At 43.4% G+C, this 12572-nt stretch overlaps 1 protein-coding gene across 4 annotated transcripts in view; it reads left to right on the top strand.

Moving 5' to 3' along the window:
* The window catches only part of LOC105478482 (aldehyde dehydrogenase 18 family member A1), a 50159-nt gene that overhangs the window by 29931 nt on the left and 7656 nt on the right, over positions 1 to 12572 (top strand). For all 4 annotated transcript variants that reach the window (XM_011735863.2, XM_011735865.2, XM_024791692.2 and 1 more), the window contains exons 11-13: positions 1350 to 1443; positions 6388 to 6608; positions 9861 to 9998. In XM_011735863.2, the coding sequence (XP_011734165.1) occupies positions 1350 to 1443; positions 6388 to 6608; positions 9861 to 9998 (453 nt within the window). The remainder of the gene's footprint in view (positions 1 to 1349; positions 1444 to 6387; positions 6609 to 9860; positions 9999 to 12572) is intronic.

A 12572-nucleotide genomic window follows, 5' to 3' on the forward strand; every position in this document is an offset into this window, starting at 1 on the left:
CTTTTCATCACTATGATGTTTTGATCAAAAGCATTATAAAAATGATGAGATTAGGAAGGTTACCTAATTCTGCCACATACTGGGCATGGAAATGTGGGAAAATTACTTATCCCAACCCATTCCAAATCCCCTGACTTGTCTGGAAGATGGGAAGCTCGAGAGCCTGCTGCCTAGTTGTAGCCCTGACCTGTCTGGCATGAATTAGTCTAAGTAGCAAACATGATGAGGCTGGAAGTGGTGAGGAGGTCAAGTGGAAGCTGGGAGCTGGTCCCCCAGGGGTTATATTATCGAGGATGGATTTGAGAGTAAGGATGTATATGGGTTTATACTAATGAATCCTTTGGCCTGAGAAAAGAGAAAGTAACTCCAACAGCAGAGAAAGGAAAGCAGAGGAGGAGCCTAGCTTCCCTTTCAAACCACTTCCCTCTACTCCTCCAATAATCAGCATACTGATTTGCCACGTTTCCTAATCTAGCAGGGTCAGGTTTGGGGTGTCTTCAAATACCTAGGACTGAATTTTTTCACTTTGATTAAATGCTTTAAATAAATAATTTACGAGGAAGAACCAGATGTAAAAACTTACCTGGAAATAAACCAGTTAATGATATTAAATAAGTAAGACTCTATGTATCGTGTTACTTCAAAGTCCTGGCCCCTGTACAGTTACATAATCTCCTACAGATTATACAGCCTTTTTTTTTTTTTGAGACGGAGTCTCGCTCTGTCACCCAGGCTGGAGTGCAGTGGCTGGATCTCAGCTCACTGCAAGCTCCACCTCCCGGGTTTACGCCATTTTCCTGCCTCAGCCTCCTGAGTAGCTGGGACTACAGGCGCCCACCACCTCGCCCGGCTAGTTTTTTGTATTTTTTAGTAGAGACGGGGTTTCACCATGTTCGCCAGGATGGTCTCTATCTCCTGACCTCGTGACCTGCCCGTCTCGGCCTCCCAAAGTGCTGGGATTACAGGCTTGAGCCACTGCGCCCGGCCAGATTATACAATCTTTTACAGATTGTATCCATCATGCCCCTTCCCCGCCTCCTTTTTTTTCCTTATGACTCCTGATTATTATAATTAGCCATGGTTTGCTAATTATAATAATCAGGAGTCATAAGAGAAAAAGAAAGAGGAAAAGTGAGAAGTGACTTAGGGGTTGGCAATGAGAGAGGAAGGAAGAAATAAGGGGAGCAGTGGTGGGAATAAGTGACGGGAAATCAGGAGATTTCAGTCGGTGGTGACCTTGGATGTGGGAGCAAGGCCTGGCACTCTCAGAAGAGTAGGTTTAAAAACTGTGGTGTGCATTCTTCTTGGATTAACAGCTCTGTTTTTTTAATGGTGTACCTTTCTTCTAGAGAGCAGAAATTATCCATCATCTGGCTGATCTGTTGACGGACCAGCGTGATGAGATCCTGTTAGCCAACAAAAAAGACTTGGAGGAGGCAGAGGGTAAAGACCAGACAATTTAGAGTCAATGTTATGGAGGGGGGTGGGTTATTTTGGTTTTTGGTATTACTAGTAATTCTTATGTCTGCCTAAAGATAAGGATTGTTATAAAAGAAATTGTACATTATATATCATTTCCATTGTGGTTAGGTGGGTGATCGGTATTCTTCTTCCCCAGATACTTTAGTATAATCCCCAAAGGAACTTTTTTCATTCCCCGCAGGTCACAAGCTGTGGCTACTATGGCAGTCAGGACAAAAAAGAACAAGATTGAGAACACCACTGCTTAAGACATTCAGCTAATAGCTAACATTTATTGAGGTCTTTCTGTATTGACAGGCACTGTGCTAAGGGCTATACAGTCAGGATGTCATTTAATCTTCATAACATAGTGCCTCTGAGATAGCTGCTACTTATTATCCCCATTTGACAGAGAAGGAAACTGAAGCTCAGAGAAGCGTCACTTGCCCAAAGCCATATGGTCAGTGATGGACCAGGATTTAAACACAGATGGACTGTACATGTGAAAGAGTTGTAGAAATAGTTTGTGCAGCCTGTGAAGAAAGATAGCTTGTTTCTTAATTAACCAGTCTTTTGTCTTCCCTAAGTTAGCACCAGGTGCCATTCAGAAATACCCTTGAGGTGCTAATGGTAAAGTAAGATGTTAAACTCACATTGTGAACACCTAGAGATGTAGCGTGTCAGGGCCCTGACTCTTTCTCTTCTTTTTCTTAATTCTGTCCTTTCCACCTTAAAATAAGAGGGATTGATTTTATGGGGTTTTGAATTTCCTCTGCATTATCTTGAACATCATATTAATGGTGTTTGTTTCAAGAAAATTTTGCAAGGTTCAACAACATTACTTTCATTCCTTAAAACATTTTTGGGCCGGGCGCGGTGGCTCAAGCCTGTAATCCCAGCACTTTGGGAGGCCGAGACGGGCGGATCACGAGGTCAGGAGATCGAGACCATCCTGGCTAACACGGTGAAACCCCGTCTCTATTAAGAAATACAAAAAAAAAAAAAACTAGCCGGGCGAGGTGGCGGGCGCCTGTAGTCCCAGCTACTCGGGAGGCTGAGGCCGGAGAATGGCGTAAACCCGGGAGGCGGAGCTTGCAGTGAGCTGAGATCCGGCCACTGCACTCCAGCCTGGGTGACAGAGCGAGACTCCGTCTCAAAAAAAAAAAAAAAAAAAAAAAAAAAAACAAAAAAACATTTTTGAACCATTGTTTTAGAACCTCCTCTAGAGTTTATATCTCATTTTTATAGTATTACAAAACATACAATAGATTTTCAGAACTGGAAGAAATATTTGATACTATCCACTCATTAATTTAAAGTAAAAGAATTAAGACCCACAGAGAGTAAAGCTGTTGTTGCCCGAGGTTCCACAGCTTGTTGTTGGCAGAACTTTGACTCCTGATCCCAGCTGTACGTCTCTGAACATGCGTAAGGACACACAGTGGGTTGAAAACAAAGCCTTGGGTATACATGAGCATGGCTTAGCAATCCCAGTTCAGGGAATTTATCCTCAAAAACTATTTCTAAAGAAAATAGGTCTTTAGGCCAGGTGCGGTGGCTCACGCCAGTAATCCCAGCACTTTGAGAGGCCAGGATGGGTGGATCATCTGAGGTCATGAGTTCGAGACCAGCCTGGCCAACATGGTGAAACCTCATTTCTATAAAAATACAAAACTTACGGCTGGGCGCAGTGGCTCACGTCTGTAATCCCAACACTTTGGGAGGCCGAGGTGGGCGCATCACCTGAGGTCGGGAGCTTAAGACCAGCCTGACCAACATGGAGAAACCTCATCTCTACTAAAAATACAAAATTAGCTGGGCATGGTGGTGCATGCCTGTAATCCTAGCTACCCAGGAGGCTGAGGCAAGAGAATCGCTTGAACCCGGGAGGCGGAGGTTGCCGTGAGCCAAGGTGGCACCATTGCACTCCGGCCTGGGCAACAAGAGCAAAACTCCGTCTCAAAAAAAAAAAAAAAAAAAGCCGGCCATGGTGGCTCAAATTTGTAATGCCAGCTACTTGGGCGGCTGAGGCAGGAGAATCACTTGAACCTAGGAGGCAGAGGTTGCAGTGAGCTATCACGCTACTGCCCTCCAGCCTGAGCAGCAGAGCAAGACACCATCTCAAAAAAAAAAAAAAAAAAAAAAAAGAAAAGAAAATAGCTCTTTATCTAAAGATTTTTAGAGCAGGATTTATCACACTGAAAAACTGGAAACAAGCTGAGCATTTAATAACATAGGTGTGGTTAAGTGTGTTCAGCTGTATCAAATTAATGGAATATTTAGTAGTAATTAAGATAATTTTTGCAACATGGAAAATGTACTTGGGTTGTGAGGTGAAAAGCTAGGATGTAACATTTAACATACACTATAATTAAAACTTGTTTTTTAGCATATGGGGAAAAGTAAAGAAAATTAGGCCGGGCGCGGTGGCTCAAGCCTGTAATCCCAGCACTTTGGGAGGCCGAGACGGGCGGATCACGAGGTCAGGAGTTCGAGACCATCCTGGCTAACACGGTGAAACCCCGTCTCTACTAAAAAATACAAAAAACTAGCCGGGCGAGGTGGCGGGCGCCTGTAGTCCCGGCTACTCGGGAGGCTGAGGCAGGAGAATGGCGTAAAAACCCGGGAGGCAGAGCTTGCAGTGAGCTGAGATCCGGCCACTGCACTCCAGCCTGGGCGACACAGCGAGACTCCGTCTCAAAAAAAAAAAAAGAAAAGAAAATTAATTAATTTGTATAATTGGTTGGTAGAAAGATGGTTTAATTTTTTTTTCTTAATATAAGGTCAGTTGCTTCCCCCCAAGGCAGAAATCTTTTTGTTATTTTATCTTAGTGACTGTGACTGTAAAAAAAGGAAAGGGAAAATTTTTGTAATCTCAACATTGACCACAGTAATGATTTGTGATATATGATTTCAAATGGTTTTCCTGAGTATATGCATGTATATATATGAATATGTACATACATGTTTGTGCGTGGAGAGAGGGAATCACACCATGTATACTACTGTTTTTAAAGAAAATTCTGGGCCGGGCGCAGTGGCTCATGCCTGTAATCCCAGCACTTTGGGAAAGGCCGAGGCGGGCGGATCTTCAGGAGATCAAGACCATCCTGGCTAACACAGTGAAACCCCGTCTCTACTAAAAATACAAAAAATTAGCCGGGCATAGTAGCAGGAGCTTGTAGTCCCAGCTACTTGGGAGGGTGAGGCAGGAGAATGACTTGAACCTGGGAGGCGGAGCTTGCAGTGAGCTGAGATCGCGCCACTGCACTCCAGCCTGGGCAACAGAGCGAGACTCAAAAAAATAAAAAAATAAAATTCTACCTATGAGCTTGCCATAATTCTATTTTTTTTTCGGCCAAGTGTGGTTGCTCATACTTGTAATCCCAGCACTTTGGGAAGTGGAGACAGAAGGATCACTTTAGCCCAGGAGTTCGAGACAAACCTGGGCAACATAGTGAGACCCCTATCTCTACAAAATATGTTTTAAAATTGGCCAGGCGTGGTGGCTCATGCCTGTAATCCCAACACTTTGGGAGGCCGAGGCGGGTGAATCACGAGGTCAGGAGTTCAAGACCAGCCTGGCCAACATGGTGAAACCCCATCTCTACTAATAATACAAAAATTAACCGGGCATGGTGGCACAGTTAATTGTGGTCCCAGCTACATGGGAGGCTGAGGCAGGAGAATTGCTTGAACCTGGAAGGCAGAGGTTCCAGTGAGCCGAGATTGTGCCACTGCACTCTAGTCTGGGCAACAGAGCGAGACTCCTTCTCAAAAAAAAAAAAAAAAAAAATACATGTTTTAAAATTAGCCAGCCATGGTGATACATGCCTGTAGTCCTAGCTACTCTGGAGACTGAAGCAGGAGGATCACTTGAGCCCAGGAGTTCAAGGCTGCAATAAGCTATGATTATACCACTGCACTCTAGCCTCAGTGACACACTGAGACCCTGTCTATAAAAGAAAAAAAGCAAAAAAGTTTTCTTTTTTAAAATTCTATTCTCCTTCCCAAAATATTTAACATTTTATTTTAGAAGAAAACATCTTTGTTGGTTCTGATTATAAAAATAATTCACTCATTATAAAAAAATAAAATAATATAGAAAGATTATTACTTTTCTGGATGCATTCCAGATTTCTTCCTGTGCACACATATATGTACAGTGTTTGATAAATAGGATCATATCGTACATGCTGTTGTATAGTTTGCTTTTTTCGTAGACTATATCCTAGATAGCTTTCCATGTCAGTGAACCTAGGTATAGTCTTTATAATAACTGAATTATAAACCATTGTCTGAATATTTAGGTAGAATTCAATTTCTCAGTATTACAACAATGTTGTGGTAAGTATCCTCGTTATATACCTGCCTGTTCATACAAATGATAAATTTCTGGAACTGAAATTGCTGGGACAAAGGGTATCAGGGTACACAGCTTTACATGATGCTATGTACTGCCAAACGGACGCCTAAGAAAGACAGTCTAAGTGGTATGTCATTGTCTTCCTGAGTCTGTTCCTAATGCAGTCCCACATGTTCAGTAAAACATCAAGACATATCAGTTGGGCCAGGCACTGTGGCTTGCACTTGTAATCCCAGCACTTTGGGAGGTCGAGGCAGGCAGATCACTTGAGGTGTGGAGTTCAAGATCAGCCCGGCCAACCTGGTGAAACCCCATCTCTACAAAAATGAGCCAGACCTGGTGGCACGTGCCTGTAGTCCCTGATACTAAGGAGGCTGAGGTGGGAGAATTGCTTGAACCCAGGAGGCGGAGGTTGCATTGGGCCTAGATCATGCCACTGCACTCCAGCCTGGGCGTCAGAGTAAGATCCTGTCTCAAAAAAAAAAAAAAAAGACGCATCAGTTGGTAGCTGCAGCCTGCCAGGTCTGCTACTTCATCATATCCTCTTAATGGCTTTTCAGGGAGACTTGCAGCTCCTCTGCTGAAACGTTTAAGCCTCTCCACATCCAAATTGAACAGCCTGGCCATCGGTCTGCGGCAGATCGCAGCCTCCTCCCAGGACAGCGTGGGACGTGTTTTGCGCCGCACCCGGATCGCCAAAAACCTGGAACTGGAACAAGTGACTGTCCCAATTGGAGTTCTGCTGGTGATCTTTGAATCTCGTCCTGACTGCCTACCCCAGGTGTGTATATACCCCAGGTGAATAAATACCCTGCCACTGGGGGCTGGTGCAGATATTGGAGGAAGAATATATATGTGTGTGTGTGTGTATATATATATTTTTATTATACTTTAAGTTCTAGGGCACATGTGCACACCGTGCAGGTTTGTTACATAGGTATACATGTCATGTTGCTTTGCTACACCCGTCAACTCATCATGTACATTAGTTATTTCTCCTAATGCTATCCCTCCCCTAGTCCCCCACCCCCTGACAGGCCCCAGGGTGTGATGTTTCCCGCCCTGTGTCCAAGTGTTCTCATTGTTCATTTCCCACCTGTGAGTGAGAATGTGCGTTGTTTGGTTTTCTGTCCTTGTGATAGTTTGCTGAGAATGATGGTTTCCAGCTTCATCCATGTCCCTGCAAAGGACATGAACTCATCCTTTTTTATGGCTGCATAGTATTGAATGGTGTATATGTGCCACATTTTCTTAATCCAGTCTGTCATTGATGGACATTTGGGTTGGTTCCAAGTCTTTGCTATTGTGAATAGTGCTGCAGTAAACAGACATGTTCATGTCTCTTTATAGTAGCATGATTTATAATCCTTTGGCTATATACCCAGTAATGGGATCACTGGGTCAAATGGTATTTCTAGTTCTAGATCCTTGAGGAATCGCCACACTGTCTTCCACAATGGTTGAACTAATTTACACCCCCACCAACAGTGTAAAAGCATTCCTATTTCTCCACATCCTCTCCAGCATCTATTGTTTCCTGACTTTTTAATGACTGCCATTCTAATAGGCATGAGATGGTATCTCATTGTGGTTTTGATTTGTATTTCTCCGATGACCAGTGATGATGAGCATTTTTTCATGTGTCTCTTGGCCGCATAAATGTCTTCTTCTGAGAAGTGTCCATATCCTTTGCCCACTTTTTGATGGGGGTGTTTTTTTCTTGTAAATTTGTTTAAATTCTTTGTAGATTCTGGATATTCGCCCTTTGTCAAATGGGTAGATTGCAAAAATTTTCTCCCATTCTGTAGGTTGCCTGTTAACTCTGATGGTAGTTTCTTTTGCTGTGTAGAAGCTCTTTATTTTAATTAAATCCCATTTGCCTATTTTGGCTTTTGTTGTCATTGCTTTTGGTGTTTTAGTCATGAATTCCTTGCCCATGCCTATGTCCTGGATGGTATTGCCTAGGTTTTCTTCTAGGGTTTTTATGGTTTTAGGTCTAACATTTAAGTCTTTAATCCATCTTGAATTAATTTTTGTATGAGGTGTAAGGAAGGGATCCAGTTTCAGCTTTCTACTTATGGCTAGCCAGTTTTCCCAGCACCATTTATAAAATAGGGAATCCTTTCCCCATTTCTTATTTTTGTCAGGTTTGTCAAAGATCAGATTGTTGCAGATGTGTGGTGTTATTTCTGAGGCCTCTCTTCTGTTCCATTGGTCTATATCTCTGTTTTGATGCCAGTACCATGCTGTTTTGGTTATTGTAGCCTTGTAGTATAGTTTGAAGTCAGGTAATGTGATGCCTCCGGCTTTGTTCTTTTTACTTAGGATTGTCTTGGCAATACAGGCTCTTTTTTGGTCCCATATGAACTTTAAAGTAGTTTTTTCCAATTCTGTGAAGAAAGTTATTGGTAGCTTGATGGGGATGGCATTGAATCTATAAATTACCTTGGGCAGTATGGCCATTTTCACGATATTGATTCTTCCTATCCATGCACATGGAATGTTCTTCCATTTGTTTGTGTCCTCTCTTATTTCATTGAGCAGTGGTTTGTAGTTGTCCTTGAAGAGGTCCTTCATATCCCTTGTAAGTTGGATTCCTAGGTATTTTATTCTTTTTGTAGCAATTGTGAATGGGAGTTCACTCATGATTTGGCTGTTTGTCTGTTATTGGTGTATAGGAATGCTTGTGATTTTTGCACATTGATTTTGTATCCTGAAGGATATATTTTCAATACTGGAGATAAGCTTCCCAAAGACAGTTGTGTGTGTGTGAAGGTCTTTTAACAAAAAAAAAAAGATAATTTTTGAGACTTTATTCTCAGGTTGTTCTTGAGGTAATATATGTTCTTGATTCCTCCAGTATCCTAAAGTAGTTGTTCATATGTCCATTTTAGAGCTGGAGAAATTGAACCTCATAGAAGGTAAGATTCCTGTCACACTTGTAAGGTGCAGCTGGGACTGTAGCCCAAATCAACCTACCATACCACAGTGCAGGAGCAAATTTCCAAATATCTTAGCCTGTGGTTCACTTTGTTCTCTGACCACAAGTCTCTGATAGCCTGCTGCTGTCATTCATGTATAACTGGCTTGACCCGTGTGAAAAGGACACCTTTATTGTCAGCGTCATTGATGGCTTCCTATAGGTACGTCTGTTAGGAAAAAGAACTTTCAGTAGTTAATGAAAATTAGAATACAACGCTTGGCCAGGCATGGTGGCTCATACCTGTAATCCCAGCACTTTGGGAGGCCAAGGCAGGTGGATCATGAGGTCAAGAGATTGAGACCATCCTGGCCAACATGGTGAAACCTTGTCTCTACTACAAAATACAAAAATTAGCTGGGTGTGGTGGGACCTGTAATCCCAGCTACTCAGGAGGGTGAAACAGAAGAATCACTTGAACCCAGGAGGCAGAGGTTGCAGTGAGTCAAGATCACGTCACTGCATTCCAGCCTGGCAACAGGGCGAGATTCCATCTCAAAAAAAGAAAAGAATGCAACCCCCTTTAAGCAAGTTGACATATCACAGCCTCCTATTGAGAAAGCATATGTTAAAGTTCTTGCCAAGCAGCTGTGCTGGGAAATACAAGGTGTCATTAGAGAGTGGCCCCACTTTATTACCCTAAACTCCCTCCCTGAATTCTGGGAGCATTTCCCCCACTGGACTGTCCTATAGGATACCAGCTCTTTCTTTGCACTAGCCCCGAAGTCTCAAAGGGAAATTCTATTTTAAAAACAAAAAACTAGCACCTCTTTACTATAAGACATAGGTGACTGTGGAATCTGGAATGCTCTGTGAAGGGTACTCTCTGACATCCCCTTACACCAGTATGTTCACCAAGGGGCTCCCATACCACTGAGGCCTGTCATCAATCCCTGGCTGATGCTGGCTCACTACCTCTCTGGCCACATACCTGTCTTGCAGAAATGCCCCAGTGATGACTTAGCACACAGAAAGAGTGCTTATGAATGCTAACATCACTGTTGCTATTACTGTTTGTCCCCTTTGATCCACTGCTCTCCCTTTGATCTGCAGGTGGCAGCTTTGGCTATCGCAAGTGGTAACGGCTTGTTACTCAAAGGAGGGAAGGAGGCTGCACACAGCAACCGGATTCTCCACCTTCTGACCCAGGAGGCCCTCTCAATCCATGGAGTCAAGGAGGCCGTGCAGCTGGTAGGTCCCTGGGAATGTACCAAGTCAGGCCCAGAAGGGCCAGGTCAGGTGTTTGGGAATTTAAAGCAAAACTTAGGCCACACAGAGCCAAGACTACAGGCAGACTTGACACTCCAGCAGGCCTGTGAGCCCACAGACTTTAGGCCATTCTACAGAGCCAGATGGGTCCTCAGTGACTTAGGAAGGCCCCTGCCTTATAGCTGCATCTTGGCACTATTTATTTACAAGGATGTCAATTAGACCTTCATTTTTTGGGTCACAAGGCAGCAGGAGTACCAGACCTAGAGTGTGAGGCCTATGTGCCTGTCATTGGCATAGTGATCTAGGGTAAGTCAGATGAGAAACTTTACAAAAGTTTGTCATAAACTGTCATGCAGTGTGTTGAGTATCAGATCATGCTGTTATCGCTATTATTATTTAAGGGCATTACTTTAACTGACCATTTCTCATTCTCTTCAACTGTCAAATGAAGTTTGATAATAATAGCTACTACTTGTTGAGTACCTACTATGTGCAAGGCTCATTTTATCCATTAATTCATTTGATCGTCACAACAGTCCCATGAGGAAAATATCATTAATTATTAGACTCATTTTCTACATTGGGAAAAACAGATTCAGAGGTAAAGTAATTCCCCAAGAGTCACACGGTGTGTGATAGAGTTTAGATTTGGACCTAGGCTGACTCCAGATCCTTTTTTTTTTTTTTTTTTTTTGTGGCTCATTTGCCCCAACATTCCAGGATTCTGTTGGCTACTGGGAGAATGTCTACAAGCCTGCTCATTACACACTCAGTGACCAGAATCTGGTTTTTTTCTTACGCCAACATAGTGGTTGGAAAGAGCATAGATTTTAGGGATTCAAATCCCAGCTTTACCACATCCTAGCTTGCACAGGTGCCCTCCCTCCTTTTCTTCCTATTGATGTGTAACATACATAAAGTATACAGATCCTGTGAACAACTCTGTGACTGTTCACACACACACACACATATATAACCACCAGCCACATCAAGATACAGAACAGCCCAACATCCTAGAGGGCCCCTGTGCCCTTCCCAGTCAATATGTAGCCCCCTTCCCCACAAACTACTTTTTTGCCTTCTGTCACATTAAATTACTTTTGCCTTTCTCTTTTGAGACATAGTCTTGCTCTGTTGCCCAGACTGGAGTGCAGTGGCACAATCTCAGCTCTTGGCTCACTGCAGCCTCAGCCTCCCAGGCTCCAGCAGTCCACCCACCTCAGCTTTCCTAGTAGTTGGGACTACAAGTGTGTGCCTCCAGACCTGGCTAATTTTTGAGATTTTTTTGTTTTTTGTAGAGACAGAGTTTCACCATGTTGCCCAGGCTGGTCTCGAACTCCTGAGCTCAGGCAATCTGCCTGCCTCAGCCTCCCAAAGTGCTTGGAATGTGCCACCACGCCCGGCCTTTTGCCTATTCTTGAACTTTATATAAATGAGATCAAACAAAACACACGTTTATGTTGCCTGTCATTCCTTCGTTATGTCTGTGGCATTCATTCCCATTGTTGCATCTAGCAGTAGTTTTCTCATTTAATCGCCATGTAGTGTTCCGTTTACCTGCATGTACTACAGTTCATCTTTTCTTCTGTTGATGAATATTTAGGTTGTTTCCAGTTTTGGGCTGTGAGGAATAAAGTTGCTGTGAACGGCCGGGCGCGGTGGCTCAAGCCTGTAATCCCAGCACTTTGGGAGGCCGAGATGGGCGGATCACGAGGTCAGGAGATCGAGACCATCCTGGCTAACACGGTGAAACCCCGTCTCTACTAAGAAATACAAAAAAAAAAAAAAATAGCCGGGCGAGGTGGCGGGCGCCTGTAGTCCCAGCTACTCGGGAGGCTGAGGCCGGAGAATGGCGTGAACCCGGGAGGCGGAGCTTGCAGTGAGCTGAGATCCGGCCACTGCACTCCAGCCTGGGCTACAGAGCGAGACTCCATCTCAAAAAAAAAAAAAAAAAAAGTTGCTGTGAACATTCTGGTACATATATATATTTGTTGTAAAAGTAATATGACCATATGGAGAAAAATTAAAAATCAAGAGAAAACAAAATGCCCATAATCTCAGTATCCTCACACAGGCTCGTTAAGTCATTCCAGTCCACATCCCAGGGTAGAAGTTGTCATCAGAAGTCATGAGAACCATGACTCCCTAGCAAGACCAACCCAACATTTCCTCAATGCTGTGAATAGAAAACCAACAGAGCAGCCACTCCCTTTTGTGATCATGGCCTGAAGTAGTGTACTGCATTTAACCTCCATAGATACCCCTTTGTGCTCCTTCTGGCATTTTAAAAATTGTCTGCCCAATATTATGACTAGCAGTACCCTAGTGCTGCCTTCGCTACTTGATGCTGAGCTCTTTGAGGGCATGCCCTGCATCCTGCGTGATCCGTGATGTGGAGCACAGCACCGAATATATAGTGTTTGATAAGCATTTGCTGGACAACTTTTTGGTTCCCATGATCGGGAGCTTAATTTTGTTTTTAGAAGAAGTTTCACAGTGTCTCACTTAGTTCTCAGAATGTACAGATGTTTATCTGTAAAAGAGAAGCTGCTA

This window comes from Macaca nemestrina, chromosome 9 (assembly GCF_043159975.1).
Source record: "Macaca nemestrina isolate mMacNem1 chromosome 9, mMacNem.hap1, whole genome shotgun sequence".
NCBI classification, from domain to species: Eukaryota; Metazoa; Chordata; class Mammalia; order Primates; family Cercopithecidae; genus Macaca; species Macaca nemestrina.